Here is a 19,639-nt window from a genome sequence, read left to right as displayed (position 1 = left end):
TTAAAGAATGAAAATCAATTATATTAACCATGAGAATGTATTAACATGAGTGTATTATCAGACTAAATTAAACATGGCAGTACACTTATTTGGTACTTAAGCACTGTCTTGGACAAATGGTTTTGGCAAGCAGACCAGTTGATGTTGGATCCTGAAGTCAATCCCACAAGGCGGAATAATCAAGAAGTTTAATGCAAAAATGTTTTATTAACGCAGTATAATTGCAATGTGATTACCTTACATCATTTAAAAAAGAAACTCCAGTGCAAGATACATAAAAAAGAAAGGAAAAAGGAAAGTCATGTATTATTTATCTACTGAAAACTTGTAATTTACATACGTTTTGGCTAGGCAAACACCCGACCCTTTTTGAAACAGTGCATACCGATAAAGATGTTGTATGCCTCAGAACTCTTCCATTCGTTTATTCAACATTAATATGAACTAGCTGATACCAGAAGCTTCTTCATGATCTTGTAGATGAGCAGCTTTGACCACTCTTACATGCTCAGTTCCTTCAGTACCTTTCTTGGTACCTTTTCTGTTATGTACTGCTTATTTCAAACCTCCACACAAAAATACAGTGGGATTCGCTTCTAGGTTCTGACTAACCCTACATTTATTCTTTGTGTGCTCTTTTCTTGTTTAGGATCATTATCCTGTAAAAAAAAAAAGTCCACATCTGCTTCAACCTAAGCTTTCAGACACATGGCCTCACATTACCTTCATGCGCCCTTTGATGTGAATTCATATTTGGATTGTTCATTATAAGCTGTGTGCTCCCAGAGGCAGTGAAATAAACCTAAGCCAGAACATTCTCGCCACAAATTGTATGAGGTTACATTGCCCCCCAAAATTGTCTTTGGTCTGGAAAAAAAAACAATCAAACCATGTTTACCGTTAGTGTAAGCAATGAACTCTATTTGTGCAGAAAAATTTATTCTAAAAGCCCTTGCCTTTGCATCTGTGTTCACCGACAAAATGTAGTTTTACTCTAAAATCCTCTTAGCCAAATTCAACCTTCCATGCAGCTTGATTTTATTCACTCTCTCCCTGATTGCAGAAAGATGCATTTTGACCCTTACAGTTACCTGTAGATGCTGATATAAAATTTCTGGCTTTTTAGAGACTCTTTTGAACATGAAACAGCAAACACTTTGGTGTAATTCGATGGAGCGGCCAATCCTGGACAAACTGATAGTTCTTTACATGTATAATACTACTTATTGTGGGATTATTTATTTCAGATAATTTGGAGATCTTGTTTAAATCACCTACCAGACATAAAAGCATACATAATAATTTTTCTAAAGGCTACAGAAATCTCTTTAGGTCTATGTACGATGACCACACAAAATACATAAACACCTCACCTTGTCACAGGTCATAGTCTGTAGGGATGCGTTTAATTTTCATACCGTTTTTCAAGATTTAAACAATGTCCTTTTTATATGTGAGCTTATAAAATTTATTCACAGGGACTGTATCAAAGAGGATGAAGTGTTTGCTTTTTCAAATAATGAAATGAAAAATGTTGAAAAAAATCAGACATAGATTTTTGTTTTTCTCGTGTCTGTAGCACTCTGTGAATCAAGTGCAGCAATCTTTAGCTCAGGAGCTCTCTGAGACATTCTTAAATTTGTTTACAACTTTACAAAACATGTTTCTTGAAACATTTGTCTATAAAAGTCCTGATAATTGTGCATTAGCGTTTTTGTTGTGTCAGTCTACCGTCATATTCTTCACATGGGCTATGAAGCGCACAAAAAACAAGATCCTGTGAAATTCATGGCTGACAAAACTGACATTTTGCTCAGGCCTGTTATTGGGCTTATGCCATTTGAAGAGATTAAAAAAAAAAGTCAGTGAAGGTCTCCAACTTGGTGTGGAAGGGTAGTAGTTACTGCACCATCTTTGGTATTGGGTTTGTCTTTGCCTTTCATGAAAAAGGTCAGCAGCTCGCCTTTCCCTTTGACATATATGGGCCCTCTTCGGATAAAACGAAAGCCGTACTCCTTCAGGATGTCATAGCAGTCCTCTACAACCTGAGGTCCAAGTAGAACATAGCATTTAGAAGAGATGGACACAATAAAAAGGATGCTTAAATTTGCTGCATCTTTGGTTTTGGGAACGTTTGGTTGTGCTACCTGAATGTTTCCCATCACTCCAGTTGACTCCATTCTGCTCGCCACGTTGACCGTGTTGCCCCAGATGTCATAGTGAGGTTTACGAGCTCCGATCACTCCGGCCAGAACTGCTCCTTTATTTAGACCTTAAGGGATCAAAAAGGAGACATGAACACATGTGCACATTTGCAGTTGGACACTCAGACTCACTCTCAGATGCAAACACTGACCGATTCGTAGCATAAAGTTGTTGAAGGACTGCTTGTTGAGGTTGTTGAGGGTGACTTTCATGGCCAAGGCAAAGTCTGCCAGGTCAGCGAGGTGCTGCCAGCGCTCAATCAGCAACTGGTCCTCTGGCTGTAGACAACCAGTAAATAGCTCTTATAATTATTAGAATAATCACTTTAGATAAAAGGCTTCAACAGATTGGTATAGACATATAATGTTGATGGATTATCACACCTTGCGGTTGCCATATCCATTTGTGTTGCTTTCCGGTGTGAGGCCTGATGCGGCCATGTAGGTGCTTCCAATCGTCTTGATCTTAGTAATGCACCTGAACTCGTCCCTGTCTAATAACTGGTGGGGAAAGTGGACACTGATTAGTTTTACTTCCTGGTGTTAAGTTCATGCTTTGAGGTCACGTTTAGTTTAGTGTACGTTTAGTGTGCAACATTGCCAGAACTCACGCTGTCAAAGTCGGAGATTATCTCATTGAGAATCCTCAGACACTCAATGCCCCCGTTATTGATGCTCTCCTCAGTGTAGAAATCAGAAAAATTGGGGATGGATGCAAACATTACCCCTATTTCATCATACCCCTGGCTGTACAGCTCCTATACAAAACAAATGACTTGTTGGGTCATAAAAAACAGTTTTTAAGCTTATTGCTACTAATATGTAATTATAAGATGGGCCACAAGATGGCACAGTACAGCATCACCTGTGGTACCTTCATTACTTTAAGCTGCTTTTGAACAACTGTTTCTGCTGCTCACACAGAAGGTGTAAGCTCAAATGGTTTTAAATCGCAAAATGCTGTTTAATATGGCTTCTCCTCCATTCTCACTCATGTTGTTTTCTCTCCCTGACTCCTATGGTAACAAACTCAACATATATACCTCGTCTCTTTTTTTAGTGCCCAGAAAGTGTTTTGCCACATGCTCTGGCAGCATGTTGGTGACCAACGCTTCATTCCAGCGTCTCATTTCAAAGACTCTCTCTTTCTGATCGCGCACGCCAATCTTCCACAGAAATAGTTTCCTTGACTGTTGCTCCAGCTGCACACAGACAGAATTAATGACATATTTTGAGAGAAACCTATTATGGAAAAATTAGAATTTTGTTGAATAACATTTTCTTGTTCTAACCCTCCGGGTGTTACATAGATGTGACACTCACGTGGCGTGCAAAGAAGTAAAAGCCAATCATCATAACAATAATCATCACTGTCATGAGGTACTTGGATGGCACTATCAATGTTCTGAAAATACAAAAGTGGGATACCATTAGAGACAATACTGTCATTAACAGTGCTGAAAAAAAGTAATTGGCCCCTTAACCCTTAACTGGTTGTGCCACCCTTGGCAACAAGACCTGCAATCAAGCATTTGCAATAACTGGCAAAGAATCTTTCACATCACTGTAGTGAAATTTTGGTCCAGTCTTCTTTGCACACTTGTTTTAATTCAGCTACACTGGAGGGTTTTCAAGCATGAACGGCCTGTGTAAGGTCACGCCAAAGCATCTTAAGACGATTTATGTCTGGACTTTGTCTAGGCCACTCCAAAACCTTCATCTTGCTTTCTTTGAGCCATTCAAAGGTGGATCTGCTGGTGTTTCAGATCATTGTTCTGCTGCATAACCCAAGTGTGCTTGAGCTTCATGGCAGGAATTCATGGTCAGACTTCAGGATTTTCTGGTAAAGAGCAGAATTCATGGTTCCATCAGTTACAGCAAGTTGTCCAGGTCCTGAAGCAGCAAAGCATCCCTGGACCATCATGCTACCACCACCATGTTTGGTGGTATGATGTTCTTTTTACGAAAAGTGTTAGTTTATACCAGATGGAACAGGACTCAAACGTTCCAAAAAATGTAACTTTTGTCTCGTCAGTCCACAGAATATTTTCCCAAACTTCTTGGGGATCATCAAGATGTTTTTTGTAAACTATGAGATGTTCTTTATCTTCTTTTTGGGTTATTATTACTCAAGTTAGCATTGTCTAATAACTATTAAAATTTGTTTGATCATATGAACTATGTAAGTATGACAAATCTGGAACAACCTAAAAAAAACAATAAGGAGTCAACTACTTTTTCACAGCACTGTAAACACAGCAGCAAATCCAACCTAAAGCAAAACACCCAGAATAACCTAAAAGAGACATCTATCGATGATTAGTCATTTCTCACCTGTAGGAGGCAAACTGCATGTAATCATACAGATCATATAGGTCCCGCCAGCTGTAGATATTAACGGCTCCAGTTGCTGTGACAACCAGCACCATGAGGCCTAGTTTAATCAGGTGGCTCACTTGCACCAACATGGTTGTTGCAATGAGTGACATCACAGCCATGAAGCTGTAGTGCTTCGGATTATCTGCACAGCCTCCATCACCGAGCGACTCCAACATCGGACCAGACGTGCTGTTGAAGATCCGAAGGGATGGAGGTGCACAACTTAACTGCAACACAACGAAAAGAAAAAAATCCACTCACTCCAACTGGCAGAAAAATTGACAACTTCACGTTTTGAGCTAAAACTTGTGCCTATGTCGAGAATAACCCGAATACGACAACAGTAGTAGTAGTACTTCATTTTCTTCAAAGGGCGACTGTCACTTCTACATGACAGCCTAGCAGAGAAATGAACGCTCTCTTTAGCATCCGCTATTCTCTTCAGCTCACAAAGGCAGCAGCGTGTGTAGCAAGTTGCTCCTATGGGGCTGTGACAAATGAGCCAGCAGGCAGCAAGACGGACAACTAATAGACCCCACTGGGATCATACTGTCAGACGCATAAAAGGCAGCGATAGTCTGATGAGGACAAAGTAGGAACACACTTATGGAAAGTCGAATGCACACACACTCAGATTGGGAGCTATGATGTTGTACATTAATCCCAACTGGAATTTCCTGGAAACTGATTGTATGTGTTTTCCCGTTATGACATTAAGTTATACAACGAAATGACAAAAAAGTTCATCCATATTGCCACGATTACGGACATGCACACATGCAGTTTTACCAAGTTTCTTGAAGTCGTACCATGTCAGCGATCACAGCCATGGTTAGAACAAATATGCTTGCCATGGCCCACGTGTTTCTCGCCCATCGTGTGCGATCAATCCACATTGAGAAAGACACCAACCTCTTGGAGAACATCTGTGATAAGAAAATGTTAAAAAGGTGGCCATCTTTTATATAGTGTAGTGTAAACTGTAGAACTTTCATTCTGTCCTGTGTGACAATAAAATCAGTACTGCTTTGAGAAAAATTCCTTATCAATTGTAAAAACCAATCAAAATGCTAAATATCACTTAGCTAAAGCCCTGCGAGAATAAATTTTTTACAGGACTGAATTCAGTGCTCTGAAAAGCTAAGTACACCCTTAATGCTTCCATAGGACTTAAGACCTTAAGAAGCAGCAAAGTGCTGCAAATCAAATGCACATGATTAGCAAGTGTGAGCACCTCTATAAAAGCAGAGGTTTCGTCAGCTTGCTGATTTGGAGCATTCAGGTGTGTGTTAACACAATGGCACAATCTTTCCAGTAGTGGACGTCCCAGCAAATTCACCCCAAGGTTAGACTCTGCAATTCTCAGAAAACTGCAAAAAACATCAACAAAAAACCAGGAGCTACAGTACATCTCAGACTCTACACATCTCAGTTAGCATGTTAAAGTTCATGAGAGACCATTTAGAAATAGACTGAACAAGTAGATCTTATTTGGAAGGGTTGCCAGCAAAAAGCCTCTTCTCTAATTGCAACTTAAAAATAACACAAAACTTCTGGAACAACATCCTTTGGACTTTTGGACATCAATATGGAGATGTACAGCTGTATTGCACAAGACTATATTTGGCAAAAACCAAGCACAATATATCAGCATAAACACCCCAACTGTCAACCACAGTGGTGGAGGAGTGATGGGCTTGTTTTGCAACCACGGGACCTGAACACCTTGCAGTCACCGAGTTGACCACAAACTCCACTGTATAGCAAAGTTTCTAGAGTCCAACTGGGTTGTTCAACAGGATGATCCAGGCACAGCAGCAACAGAAAAGCTGAAAAAGAAAAGAATCAAGGTGCTGCAATGACCTTGTCAAAATCCAGACTTCAACCTGACTGAAATGCTGTGGCGGGACTTTAAGAGAGCTGTGCATGAACAGTGCCCAAGAACCTCAATGAACTGAAGTAACATTGTATAGTAGAGTGGGCCAAAGTTCCCACCCAATGATGTGAGAGACTGATAACATCAGACTGTTACTTCAAGGTATTGTTGCTAAGGTTGCTCTAAAACCTATTGAATCATGGGGTGTACTTAGTTTTTCACATCACCATAGTTTTTAGGCTCTACATTATTGTTAGAGAGCTTTGAACATACTAATCAAAGTCATTTAGCAATTAATTGGTTACCATTGTCGACAATTTACAAAAAAATTACATTTCCTTTTTAAAAAAAAAATTCTCACCCTGGGGAAGATGGCTGCCAGGGAGCATACTGTGAGTATTAGCAGCAATACCTGTCCTACTGCGAGAGTCACATAGTTCACAAACAACCTAGAAGGAGAACACACATCATCAGACAACGTCCTACAATTTCTAATAAATTATCATGTGCTATCACTACAACAATACATTGGCCAAGGAGTCAGTCCCAGCTGTTACAGGGTGAGAGTCGGGGTATACCCAGAACAAGTGTATAGCAGGGCTAACACAGGGAGACAGACAACCACACATGCTCATACTCATTTAGTATCACCAATTCACCTAACATGGAAGTGTTTGGACTGCTGGAGGAAACCGGCACAGTTACACGGAGAACATGCAAACTCCACATACAAAGGTCTGCTGGGAGGTGATGGTGCTGCACCGCTGTGCCACCCATGCTATAAAGTGACACATACATGATACATAAACTCACAGTGGGTCTATGAAGACCTCCATTGCTGTGATGAAAAGGAGTACGATCATGCAGCAGGAGAAGGCCGCTCCGCTCCTCCTCTCCTTCTCTGAGGAGTAGTGGTCCTCCAACTTTCCATCCACAAAACGGAGAGAAACGGGGTTGATCTCATGATCCTTCATTCTGTCAAAAATGCAGTGAGATTTAGCAGGTAGAAAAGAACATTTTGAAGGACATGGATACTAAAAAGGGGGGATGGGACACCGATTGAGGAGATGCATGTGGGTTACTTCACTGAGTTTGTTTCTTTTCAATTCCTGGAACACCGAATCCGATTTCTATGATTTAGTCTTTAAAATGAATCCTTTTATTGCACTTTTTCAAATTAAATTTATTTAAAGTTTCTTTTTTCTTACATTTTTTGAGTCTCTCTCTCCAGCAGCTCCTGCTGGAGTCGTCTGTTGATGGTTTCTTCCTCGGCTCTGTTAGTCATCTAAGGTTGCCAGTAATGCAAAGAGAAACGCATCAGATACAGACAACATTACCAAGTGAAGCTTTCTCTTTTATAATTGAAAGAAATAATTCACATAATTTATCTTTTTATAAACATATAGATAGGCCTTACTCATGTATACACAAGTAACAACACACTTTAATCTTTGGTTACTGAAATGATGACCGGCAGCTGTAATTCACCTCCTTTTTAGACTCAGTAGGTGTGGACTGTTGTGAGACTGCATTCCCATTGGATGCTGTGGTGTTGATCAACTGTTTGGAATTTCTATTGGTCAATGTACCAGGTGTCTGAGGAGGAGAAGCAGATACAACATCTGTTAATATTACATCAATAACAAAAAATGTTCATTTAATTGATTTGATTTATTTTGTATGGGATAAAGGAACAAGACACTCACATTTCCATTGAGTCCATTGGCTTTCTGCTTAGGAACTAGAACTAAGTAAGTGTCAATGCCTTTCTCCAGCAGGTACTCACACCTCTCTCCACCATTCCCCGGCTCCAGGTCAAATTCCCCATGCAGACTGTCTTTTGTGGTCTGGGAAATATGCACTCTCCTAGATAGCATACAAAACTGTGAATTTTAGAAAAAAAAAAAAGAACTGCTCTCAGACACACACTACGCAGACACCAAGGAAGCGCACAATTTTCCTACCCAGGAATCCCTCCAGATTCCATTTTATTGGCCACAGTGACATCTGTGGACCAAACATCAAACTGCCAGCGTTTCTGCCCGAGTACTCCTCCCAGCACGGTGCCGGTGTGGACGCCCACGCGCATGTCAACCTCTGTTTGTGTCTTTTCTCGAACGTACCTAGACCATGAGAGAAATCAGGGGGTCACTGGAAAATTAACTGTTGCTCATATTGTTAAGCAGCTTTAAAATTTTAATTGAGCCTTTCCTCTCTAGTTTTTTTCTCTCTATGTGGTGACTTCCTTTCTCCATTATTTTGTCTAAGCTTTTTTTTTTTTTTTTAAATTTACAGTTTTAATTCTAATGTTTTAATAATAATGTTTTCATTGTGTTTTCCTCCCCTATTCCTAATTAGTAAAGTCACTACTTACGAGATGGCTTTTACCATAGCCAGGCCCATCTTTATAGAACACACGGCATGGTCCTCCCTGAAGTCAGGAACACCACAGATGCAATAGTAACAGTCTCCAAGAATCTTAATCCTCAGCTGATGATGTTCCTGTAATGTGAGATCAGACACGGATGTTTACCTCAATAACAGAAAGGTACTGATACTATAACTCAGACAATCCAATAATGTCATTTTATAGTCTCATAAACACTTCTCAGAACATAATTCAGAAAAAAGATGTTTGTAGAAATCAAGAAATTGTGTCATCTCATCGCTTTGTCTGGCAGAGTGGCTTGAGTTCTAATTCACAATATGCAGTGGTCGGTTAGTTTATAACTTTGAGAACCGCTAAGACTTTAAGTAAGGGGTGAGTCTGCTTCAATTGACAGGTGTGCACACACAGAGCTGTAGCTGATGACTGTCTGCTATTAACTGGACCTCTACACACTGTGTATAGCATTTTCGAGGAATTATCTGACAAATAATATTACTTCTTGTGTTGTACAAATCACCCAAAAGGTTTGCGCTTCAGTTTTGGTTAGCATATTTTTCATATTTTATAAGCCTGTTACTTAGTTAGCAGTAATTAGCATATATCTGTATCTGCTGTATAGTTTATGGATGTAGCCTGCTAACCAAACTTGTTAGCCCTCGCTGATGACTCAGCGTATACCCATTTCCAAACCAACATGGTGGCAGTCAAAACATTAATGTTGAGGTTTTAAAATGTCTAAAACCAATGGGTGGTGTCATGGTGGCTACTAGCTTTACAGAGTCTGTCTGTGCACATGTAGCAGAGTAGCATTCCAGCCAAGCAGAAACTGGGTGCTAACTACAATGGAGGCTAGAGAATAAGTTATTAATGAGGTTGTTACACCAAGTCAAGCTAGCATAGAATTTTGTTACATTTCTACCAAAAATAATTCAGAAATATCCAGTAGTAATATTTCTTAACAATAGACTCACTGACAACTTTATTAGGCACAGCCGTTCAACTGCTTGTTAATACATAAGTTCAAATGGAGCATCAGCATGGAGAAAAAGTTTGATTTAAGTGACTCTGAAGGTGGCATGGTTGTTGGTGTCAGACAGGCTGGTCTGAGTATTTCAGAAACCGCTTATCTACTGGGATTTTCCCACCATCTTTAGAGTTTACAGAGGAAAAAAAGAAAAATATCCACTGAGCAGCAGTCCTCTGGACAAAAATGCCTTGTTAGTTTTAGATGTCAGATGACAAACAACACATCTCTGGAGGCACAACAGATCTAACCTCGAAGAAAACTGGACAGCAGCAGAACACCACACCGGGTGCCACTGCTGTCAGCTAAGCAGAGGAAGCTGAGGGTACAATTAGGCTCAACAAAAAGACTGAGAAGTTGTTGCCTAATGTGATGAGTCTTGATTTCTGCTGTAACATAGGGCTGGTAGGGTCAGGATTTGGTTTAAATAACATGAACGTATGCATCCAACGTATGCATCCTTGTATTGTTAGTGTAATGGTATGGAGGACATTTTCTTGCCAATCTTTGTGCCCTCACTACTAATTTAGCATTCTTTAAACTCCACAGCCCACTAGAGTATTGTTACTGACCATGTCCATCCCTCTATAACCACAGTGCACCCATCTTCTAATGGTTGCTTCAAAGAATGTCACAAAGCTCAAACAATCTCAAACTGGCTTTTTGAACATGCCAATGAGTTCACTGTACTCAACTGGTCTCCACAGTCACGAGCACCTTTTGGATGAGGCAGAACTGAAGATTTGCAGCTGACAAATGTGGATCAAATGTGTGATGTTATCATGTCAGTATGACAAAAAGTCTCTGAGGAATGTTCCAGCACCGTGTTGAAACCACTCTGATACTCACTGCTGCCAGTTTATCAAAGCGAGCAAACAGTTCATTGAGCAGCTTTACAAGCTCCTGGGCGCTGCAGGCTGAGGACAACTGGGTGAAGCCCACAATGTCTGCAAACAGGATGCTGCAATAAAAGTGGATGATTAAAAATAATGTAACACTTTCCTGTTGCAAAAAATATTGTGAAACAGATGTTTGATCAAATTAAAAAGTCATTTTTTTTAGTGATCCAGACCTAACGTTTTCATGGCGGTACATGTACATGGTGTTGAACTGCTGCTGCTGCCGGACTTCGTTCTGATTTGCCTGGTTCTTCATGCCCTGCAGCATCTCATCAGCAATGTGTTTGGGCAGGATGGACAGTAATAGTTCCTCCTACATAGAGCAAGATTTGAAAGAAGGTGCGAGATGTGAGAAATAGGAAAAGAAAAGTCATCCCTATTTCTGTATGTGTAAAGAAAGTGTACAAATTTACATTTTATTTTCCTCTTAGCTCTCAAGAATCCCGTCAAGTGGTCAGATATGTCCTAACTGGCTGGTTGTTTTCCATCTTTGACCCAGTCTCCCACTGAAAAGGCACGGTGGGAATACTATCTCTCCTCTGTCCCTTCCTTTGTCTTTTTGCCTCCCCATCCGTATCCACACGTCCCTCGCTTTTCACCATCTTTTCCGCCCCTTTTTCAAAGAACTCTCAAGAGTCTGCTGTCTTTGTTTTGCAAATAGTCACAGGCAGGCGTGACAGTGTCTTAAAGGGAAGAATTAAATGCTTGGTGACAATAACTGCACATTTGTATCATCTTTCAATCTGTGATGATGGTGAGCAATTGCCAGTTTTTTCGCAATTTGCGATTGCTGTTAGATACATTACCGCCGTTTCTTTAATTTAACACCTCTTCTAGCTGAGATAAGCCTTCATAACAGATTAATATTGATGCCACAGAAGGTAAAGCATGGCATAGTGGCTGTAAGGAACACAAAAGAGCAAGCTTAAAGGATTTACAGCAAAATGGTGACCTGAATGCAGCTTGAGGTTTGATTAACATGAAGAAGTAATAAACAGGCTAACATATAATAAAAAGTGTAAAAACATAATTCCTTTTTAAAATGCTTCATTGGGAAACATGTCCTCATGTCTGTTGGCTGGCAAAGTGCTAAAGGGACCTTATTGTGTCAGGTCCCTGACGGTGGCTGCGCTGGTGAAAACAACCGCCTCTCTAACAACCTATTAGTCCTGAGCTGAGCAAAACATCCTGTAATTAATCAGTGTGTTGCATCTCACCCTTCTATTTGTGTACTTGTGCATTTGTGGATTTGTTTGGCCAAAAATAAGAAAATGTGTTCACTCACCAAAGAAAATGTGCACGTGGGTATGGGTAATATACCTGCTGAGTGCTCTGCTCCTCCAGTGTTAGTTTCACCTCCAGTGACTGACGAGCTTCCAAAAATGCTGTCCTGTACTTCCTGTCTGCCATGTAGTACGACATCACACCCACTATGATGGCACACAGGTACAGCACCACGTTGGCTAGCAACTGAAAAAGAGGAGAAAAGTGCCACAAAAGTGTTTGTGTGGACAATAATAATATGCATTATAATAAAGAGTATATTTATAAATATTATTATAATTTCATCATCATCTCAACTGCTGAAATGAATTTACCAAATATGGGTAAACAAAGCATTTATCTTAGCTTATATATAAGAGAAACCTAACGTGTGAATATGATGTGTGTATATATTGTATTTATATATGTTTATATTATTTCTACATTGAAGTGGATGCCAAATTTCATTTTTATTTGAGTAATGTACTTTTCAGTGACAATAAATTGAATCTAATCTAAAGATCAGTTTGTGGAAACTGACTTTTAACTTTTAGATGCAATTTTGTTTCCAAATTGCTCAAAACAACATTATTTGGGATGTAGTGCAATCACACATGGTGTATTCATATGCACTCTCATTATAAATTGAGACTGCGTTTAAAATAATATTATATCTGACTTGTATATATTTACCTTTGGGGCCCTAAAACCAAGTGTGGCAAAAAGACAATAAATGTGAATGGAAGGAAATTAGTTTGCATTAACAAAACACTGCACAAAATCGAAAAAACAAAGGGGTTTTATTTAACGCAGTGAATTATGAATTTATTTACTATGCATAATCCAAACCCACTTTACCTGTCACACCTCTCCACTTGGGTATTAGGCCCTGAAACAGTGTGAGGCCCCTTAAATTTTGCACTGTTTGCATAATGGTCTTACTGTGGTGCCAGTGCTCTAGCCTGGTGAAGGGCTGGTGCAGCCTAGTAAAAAGAAAAACTTACAACATGCATAAATTTGGGTCCTGGATGGGAACCACTGCCCTAGAATCAAATGTACACACATCTAATATCGCACTTTCTGCTTTTCTTTTTTGTTGTTGTTTGTTTTGCATTCACAAACGTTTTAAAGTCCTAGCTGCTTTATTCCTTGTGAGTTTACCAGACATTTACCTGTCTGACCAGCATCGCCCCCTGCGCGCCATCCTTAAACTTCTGAGCCACCGTGATCCCCAAAACCAGAGTGTGAATCCCGCACGAGAGGACAACGAGGAGAAGCAGGGCCACCAGGTTCAGTGGCAAAGTTAGAAAGCAGGAGAAAATGAAGAAAGTCTGCCAGCCCACCGAGTCACTAGCATGTGGGAAGCGCTCGTAGTTTAGTCCCATGTAACACAAAACATGCACGGTGACCATCAGCCACAGTATGTAGGCCACTGCTCCGCGCCACACAGGTGATGCGGGGAGTTTCTGCAACCAGCACAACACGTAGAGCGCAACGTCCGCAGTCAGCCCCACAGCTGCCACCACCACCATCGCCAGTTTGTCCTCAGTGTACACAACCGCACACATGATGATGACGAAGCTGTTGAAGAGAGCGGCGAACATCACCAGCACTAGCAGGTTCTCCTGTCTCTGCCGACGGAAGTAGTTCTGATAGAGCCTTTCCAGCGACTCGGGGGTAAAGGTGAGGCGCACTGCGCGGGGCAGGCAGCGGCAGCAGCTGGACTGCACTACGGTCACTTCACGCCTCCGACCCACGTCACGGCCCGGATCACTGGAAACCTGGGCCGAGTACTCCACCGAGTACTCTGCAGACTGCTCCGTGTCCATTGTGCGGACCCGGTTCAGAGACATGCTTCTTTGTTAAAGGTTAATCCTCTTGGTTAGTGGAATACTGTTACAACACTAATGTGAAAATCCACGGAAAAGTTGTGACGTGCCCCATTACTTTTTGATTTTTTTTGCAGCTGACCGCATGATCAAAGTTTTCATGATTTTTAAAGGCTCTTCCAAACGAGACAAAAACATTTAAATCAGAAAATAACTCCATTCCATTCTTCAGTTCAGTCCCACCATGAAAAGTGGCTTACCTTTTAATTTAGAGTTAGTGCCTTCAAATACAAAAACACATTTAAGATAGAGGAGATTCTCAGAGCCTCTAGTTCCCAAGCAGGTGAAGTCTCGTTTGTCATTGTTGTAGATCTACTAAATCAATATCAATGCAAAATATAATATTTTCAGAGAGACTTCTGTAAGCTTTACTCTGGTTACTTTTATCTGCCTAAACACATCAGTTCTAAGATGCTCTTCCGTCTTCTGATCATTTTCTGTCTCTCTCCTGCCTCCCCCCTTCTCTGAGTGCTTCTGTTACTGTTGCTAAGACGAAACCAAAGAAACTGCCAGCGTGCAGTCATGTCTTGGGAAATGTGGCAGCGATGCTGTGAAGAGCTTAGAAAAAAAGAAGAAGAAAGAGGACGATTAAGGTCACTGAAATAAAAAAAAAGGAAAGCTTTCTAATGTTTTTATTTAACACTGGTATCCACAACAGATACCATGCCTTATGACACTGGATTTAATGTTTTTGCCTCAAGTTTTTTACTTGCAAAAATGCAACACAAGAACATTTACAGACAGATGTAAACTTAGGCGTCAATCAGTCTCTGTGAGCATTTGTGGTTGGTGGTGATTTTCCTATCATGCCGCTTAGAGCGCTCCCCAAAGCCAACACTATGGCCGTTAGGACTCCCACAGTCCCCAGTTTCCCCAGAGCTGCAGTGCCCAGCGCTGCAGCCCCAAGTGCCCCGGCTCCAATAGGTGCTGCTGCTGCGGTGACCGTTTCCATGCCGATTTCTTTTATTAGCACAGGCCCCGTGAGGAGGCCCCTTTGCAGATTCACCTCAGTGTGGAACGGGCTCTTTGGTGCACCCAGAACAAATGCCCCTACCGCAACAAGGGTGATTGTTACAAGTTCTGATGCGGTGAACGGACTTGCTTTAAGTAACTGGCATTCTGCTGCCACAACTGCACCGATGATGACAGAACCTAAAACTGCTAAAGTTGAATTCCTTGACTGAAATGCCCATCTTGCTGCAACACTTGCGGCTCCAAGTGAGACCCCTGCAGCTGTGGCCGCCCCTAGCGTCCCTGCTGTGCTGCCTCTGGCCCCTAGAGAGGAGCTCCACTGCAGAATGGCTCTCAAAGCCACTGATGTCATTATAGCAACTCCCAAAGCGACCTTTCCAGCCACCTCTGGACCCAGTCCGACCATGGCCACAGTTCCCAGGCCAGCTCCAAGCAGCGCCGCAGACAGATAGGCCACCCAGAGGACTGACTGCAGCATCACAACAACCTCTTCTTTTGACCCGTCTACTGCTTCACCTGCCCCTAAACCCACAAAAAATCCCAGAATCCCCACAAAAACAGAGTAGAAGAATATTCTCTCCAGCAGTTTGCACCCAGTTTTAGATTTGGGTCTTTGAGGGACTGTTAGTAGCCTTCGAAGGACAAAGAGGACAACGATAGTCAGAATCATGCTAATGAGTCCAAAAAAGGCTCCCAACTGTCCATACACTACACTGAGGTATAGAGTGGTGAAGATGATCAACAGAGCTGTGGTCATGTCGTTAATGTTGGAATACGAGTAGACGAAAAGGACCAGAGCACCTTGCACCACAATGTAGATCCACGGTGGAAGGACGCCCGCTAACAATCCAGTAGTGACAGCACCTACCACAACAGAGGCTCCTGTTGTGGCCTCTGCTAACCAGGGCAGTCTCACTCCAACTTTACTCAACAGTGTCATCACCATGGCAGCGAGGAGGAAACCACTTCCAAGACATAAGAGTACCGAGGTGAACACGAGGCATGCCATCACTACTGCAACACCAGTGGAACCGGCCCGTCCAGCAGCCAGAGTTGCAACGTTAAGCAGGAGGTCATCTTCAGTCAGAGTGGGTTCAACTGCAAATAATGCAGCTTCTCCGAACACAAAACCTGCTGCTCCACTTCCAACGAGGGCTGACACCACACCAAAAACACCTGAAATAAAAAAGGAGTTAAGTCAAGTACTGTCTACTGTTTTACACTTGAAAGCAAATGTAAGCACTTCTAAGTATATGCATTCAGTTTGTATTACTCTAGTAGTCATCTGGAATAAGGTTTCCTTTCTAGAAAAGTGTTTTCATCCCACAAAATTTTACCTGACTTCATAAAACATAAACAACCACTAGAAACTAAAAAGGGATTTGTTCCTCATTACATTGCTTCTCTGTTATATTTAAGAGGGGAAAATAGAGTTGTAGTCAGAAGTTGAGATCCACTTATCATGGGCAAGCATGTCATAATCATTTTGGGTTTGTAATGATTTCTTAGACTTTCTTTTTCCAGGGTGTAATTATTGAGCAGCATACATTATTAATGACTGCAAATACAAGAATTGGGTGCACAAGTTTGAATTGAAGTTTGAATCTCGAGTCCACACAAGGCAAATATATACATACACAATCATCTTTTAATAAGTGGTGCTCAACGTCTTTACTTGAGAAAGTAAAGGCTTATCAACTTCTCGTTGGTGATCATGATTGACTATAACAAGCAATTTCTGTTTTCTAGCTTAAAAAGGATTTCAGAATTCACTGGATTGACAAAGTTGAGGTCTGTTAAAGCCATTTCTAAACAACCTCAGATTTCAAGTTCATCAGCTCAAACAATGCTATTTAAGTATAGAGTAAAAAGTGTCACCACTTTGCCAAGGTGTGAAAGAAGACCCAAACTGTCACCCTCAGATGAGAGGAAATAGGTTAGGATGTTCAGAAATAACCCAGGAACCACAAAGGCTCAAGCCTGCCATGAACAGGAAACTGCATCACCAGTGTCACTATCCACAGTGAAGCCAGTTTTCCATCACCATGGGTGAGAAAACCCTGCTTCAAAAACTAAAATTGGCATCTGCCAACATGGACAAGCCAAATGCCTTCTGGAGGCAGGTTTTATGGCAAAACGAGATAAAGACTGAGATATCTGGCCATAGGGCTGTTCGATATAACGATATATATCGGTGATGATATAAAGACATCTATCGTTTGATTTTACGCTATCGTTTGTTTCGTGGTGTTGCAAAATAAACTGTTTACGACAATATTTTTTCATCGTTCTGATGGTCACTGTAGTGGCTATATTAATTTCTTAAAGTTCTCTCTTTCTCTTATATTTAATATAACCACACTACTGACGGATAAGCGCCTGTTTTTATGCGCAACACCTTCGCCTGTCCGCTTGTATATGTTCCACATAAACCTTTCACAATAAAGCTCAAGATCCTGTTGAGACTTTTCAAAATAAACTGAATCACGTGAAAGAGCAGATTATTTACGGATGAGAAGTAAAAAAGAGCCGCCAGGTGCTAAAAAAAATAAACCAAACGTTAGAACAGGCAACCCGCAGCACGCCGTGTAATAAATACAAAGAAAACGGCGGCCGTTACAACTTATATCTAAAAATGTATAGTTTCATGCATCTGTTAAAACACTCGACTCCGGGTAAAGGACGCGCAGCTGGAAACACTTCACGCAAGTCGAGCTGCCCGAGATTCACAGAATTTACAGAAAATGTTAAATTTTTGTGATTTATATCGTTATCAGGACGATAGAATTCTTATATCGGGATATGAGATTTTGGTCATATCGCACAGCCCTATCTGGCCACAGTTACAAGACACATAATTGGAGGAGTAAAGGTGAGGCTTTCAAGAATGCTGTACCAACTGTCAAGCATGGTGGTGGTAGCATCATGATCTACTGCCAGTGGTACTGCCACGTTGCACAAATCGGGTGTTCCAACTGGACAACAATCCTCAAAACACACCAAAACTGGTTTCGGAATGGATAAAGCAGGCTAACATTAATAATCTGGAATGGTCTTCTAAAAGTGCCGACCTCAACCATGTCAAAAATGTGTGGACTATGCTTGAATTCCAGTTCTGTGTCAGTAAACCAACCACCTGAAATGAACTCTAATTTCTTCATAAAGATTCAAATATCCAGCCAGAATTGTGTCAGAAGCTTGCTACCAAAAGCATGTGGTGGAAGTGTAATATTAGTCGAGATGTATGTATATATATTTGAGTTTGTATGTACTTTTGACTGTGTGTGGATCTGAGAAAATTCAAAAGAACATTTTGTACTCAATTCTTGTTTTTAAAAGTTGTTAAAGATGTATGCTATACAATCATTCCACAGTAGAAAAAATAGTTCAAATGGAATCTTCATAAGCCCCAAATTACCATGTAACTCATACCCATGATGACAGTGATCACAAATGCAGGTTTGACTTCACTTGTTTATCTGACAGCTACAATTTCAGGAAGTTGAAACTAGGAAGTCTGTTTATTTCAGTTGGCCCATTATTTGCAAGAGGTCACCACGGGTGGATTAAATGCTATTATTTATGTGTAATGTTCCACATTTACACTGCGATACTGCAAGTTTGCTAACTTGTATGCGGAGATTGTTCTGCACATGCGCAAACCAGCTCCTGTCACTTTAAAGGGAAAATGAAAACGAGTGGACGACAGCAAGTTGAAACCAGGAAGTCTGTTTAAACGCAAAAAAGGACAAAAAAAGTTTCAACAGACCAGCTACCCACCCTGAAGTCTATATCAATAGAGACCGTTTTTTTTACCAAATGAGAGATATTAAACCCTCGTCTGCAATTGTTTTCATTTAGTTAGCTCTGGAGCATGCCTGCAGTTTTTACATCCGTGTGATATAACCATTGGGTCCAGTACATAAAGGTAGCTGCTGTATAGATTTTTAATATACTGTTTAAACCCCTGGTTTATTTAATTTTAAGTAGTTTTTGCAGCTTAGTATCTTACCCAGGCTTGCGTCTGCCATGTTTCCCTGTGTAGCAGCTCACAGGTTTCACCGTTTCCTGTTCGATGTCACGTTTGACACACCGTGGTCTGAGCCAATCAGAAAAACACAAAAGCTGCGCGTGTCAGTGCGTCACCCTAATAGTCCAGTGTAAAAAAACAAACAGTAAACAACTGTAACATATACAGTAATATACAAATCTTTTGGGCCATCTTTTATATTTTGCTTCAAAGCAGCCTGAATTTAGTCCTTTTTTAAAGCTTTCTAAACGTTTTTCAGAATTTTTCTTTGTACATGAGCTACAGCAGAACGCTGCTGCAGGATTTATCATCTATGAATTTTTAGCAACTTTCGAAGCAACTAAATCCAGGTTTTGTGGTTCCAAATTTTGTATTCCAAGTGCTCTTCCTGCCGGATGTGGATATGTTTACATATTTGCTGTAATAATTCTAATAATAGAACTTCCTCTCTGAGGAAGAAGCAGTAGTTATTTTGTTCATCACATATGGACATCACCAGGATTGTAACTCCAAATGAGAGGTGAAGGCTACTACAATCTATGGCTTTTATGAAACAACATTGTAAGAATGATTTGATAACATTTAACATCACCTCATTAAACATAAACAGTTCGAAACTGGAATAGGTGGGGTTTTTTTTGTTAGATCAAATTAGCTACAAAACTGAGGTAAATAAACCGCAATTACAGGTCTCCCCGGCGGTTTTTCTCTCTA

The 19,639-nt window shown here is 40.8% G+C and overlaps 2 protein-coding genes across 2 annotated transcripts; both read right to left on the bottom strand.

Annotated features, from left to right (window-relative positions):
* Positions 1-217: 217 nt before the first annotated feature.
* Positions 218-14,273, bottom strand: adcy3b (adenylate cyclase 3b). Its single transcript, XM_086263754.1, has 20 exons — positions 13,207-14,273; positions 12,092-12,241; positions 10,945-11,084; positions 10,722-10,833; positions 8,834-8,961; positions 8,424-8,582; positions 8,166-8,325; positions 7,948-8,055; positions 7,668-7,744; positions 7,273-7,434; positions 6,821-6,908; positions 5,393-5,509; positions 4,539-4,810; positions 3,528-3,609; positions 3,248-3,406; positions 2,816-2,962; positions 2,589-2,705; positions 2,357-2,483; positions 2,148-2,272; positions 218-2,045 (listed from the first exon to the last, which is right to left on the bottom strand). Exons 1-20 carry the CDS (start codon positions 13,885-13,887, stop codon positions 1,863-1,865), a joined length of 3,294 nt encoding a protein of 1,097 aa, XP_086119880.1. The 5' UTR covers positions 13,888-14,273; the 3' UTR covers positions 218-1,862.
* Positions 14,274-14,566: 293 nt separating this feature from the next.
* On the bottom strand, positions 14,567-19,626 carry LOC147312431 (uncharacterized). Its single transcript, XM_086263755.1, has 3 exons — positions 19,518-19,626; positions 18,908-19,042; positions 14,567-16,071 (listed from the first exon to the last, which is right to left on the bottom strand). Exons 2-3 carry the CDS (start codon positions 18,924-18,926, stop codon positions 14,687-14,689), a joined length of 1,404 nt encoding a protein of 467 aa, XP_086119881.1. The 5' UTR covers positions 18,927-19,042; positions 19,518-19,626; the 3' UTR covers positions 14,567-14,686.
* Positions 19,627-19,639: the final 13 nt, after the last annotated feature.

Source organism: Aulonocara sp. 'chitande type north' Nkhata Bay, linkage group LG15, assembly GCF_057382095.1.
Source record: "Aulonocara sp. 'chitande type north' Nkhata Bay isolate Kocher_YH1m ecotype deep benthic linkage group LG15, A_spYH_male_GT1.1, whole genome shotgun sequence".
NCBI classification, from domain to species: domain Eukaryota; kingdom Metazoa; phylum Chordata; class Actinopteri; order Cichliformes; family Cichlidae; genus Aulonocara; species Aulonocara sp. 'chitande type north' Nkhata Bay.
This window is presented reverse-complemented; position numbering and strand designations above follow the sequence as displayed.

What these genes read in the sequence shown, in the direction of transcription:
- adcy3b (XM_086263754.1), bottom strand. Translation starts at nt 13,887, where the DNA reads ATGTCTCTGAACCGGGTCCGCACAATGGACACGGAGCAGTCTGCAGAG. An exon ending in CCAATGGACTCAATGGAAAT is followed by an intron (nt 8,056 to 8,165) that starts GTGAGTGTCTTG and finishes TCTCCTCCTCAG; the next exon opens with ACACCTGGTACATTGACCAA. An exon ending in TAATCTCCGACTTTGACAGC is followed by an intron (nt 2,706 to 2,815) that starts GTGAGTTCTGGC and finishes TTTCCCCACCAG; the next exon opens with TTATTAGACAGGGACGAGTT.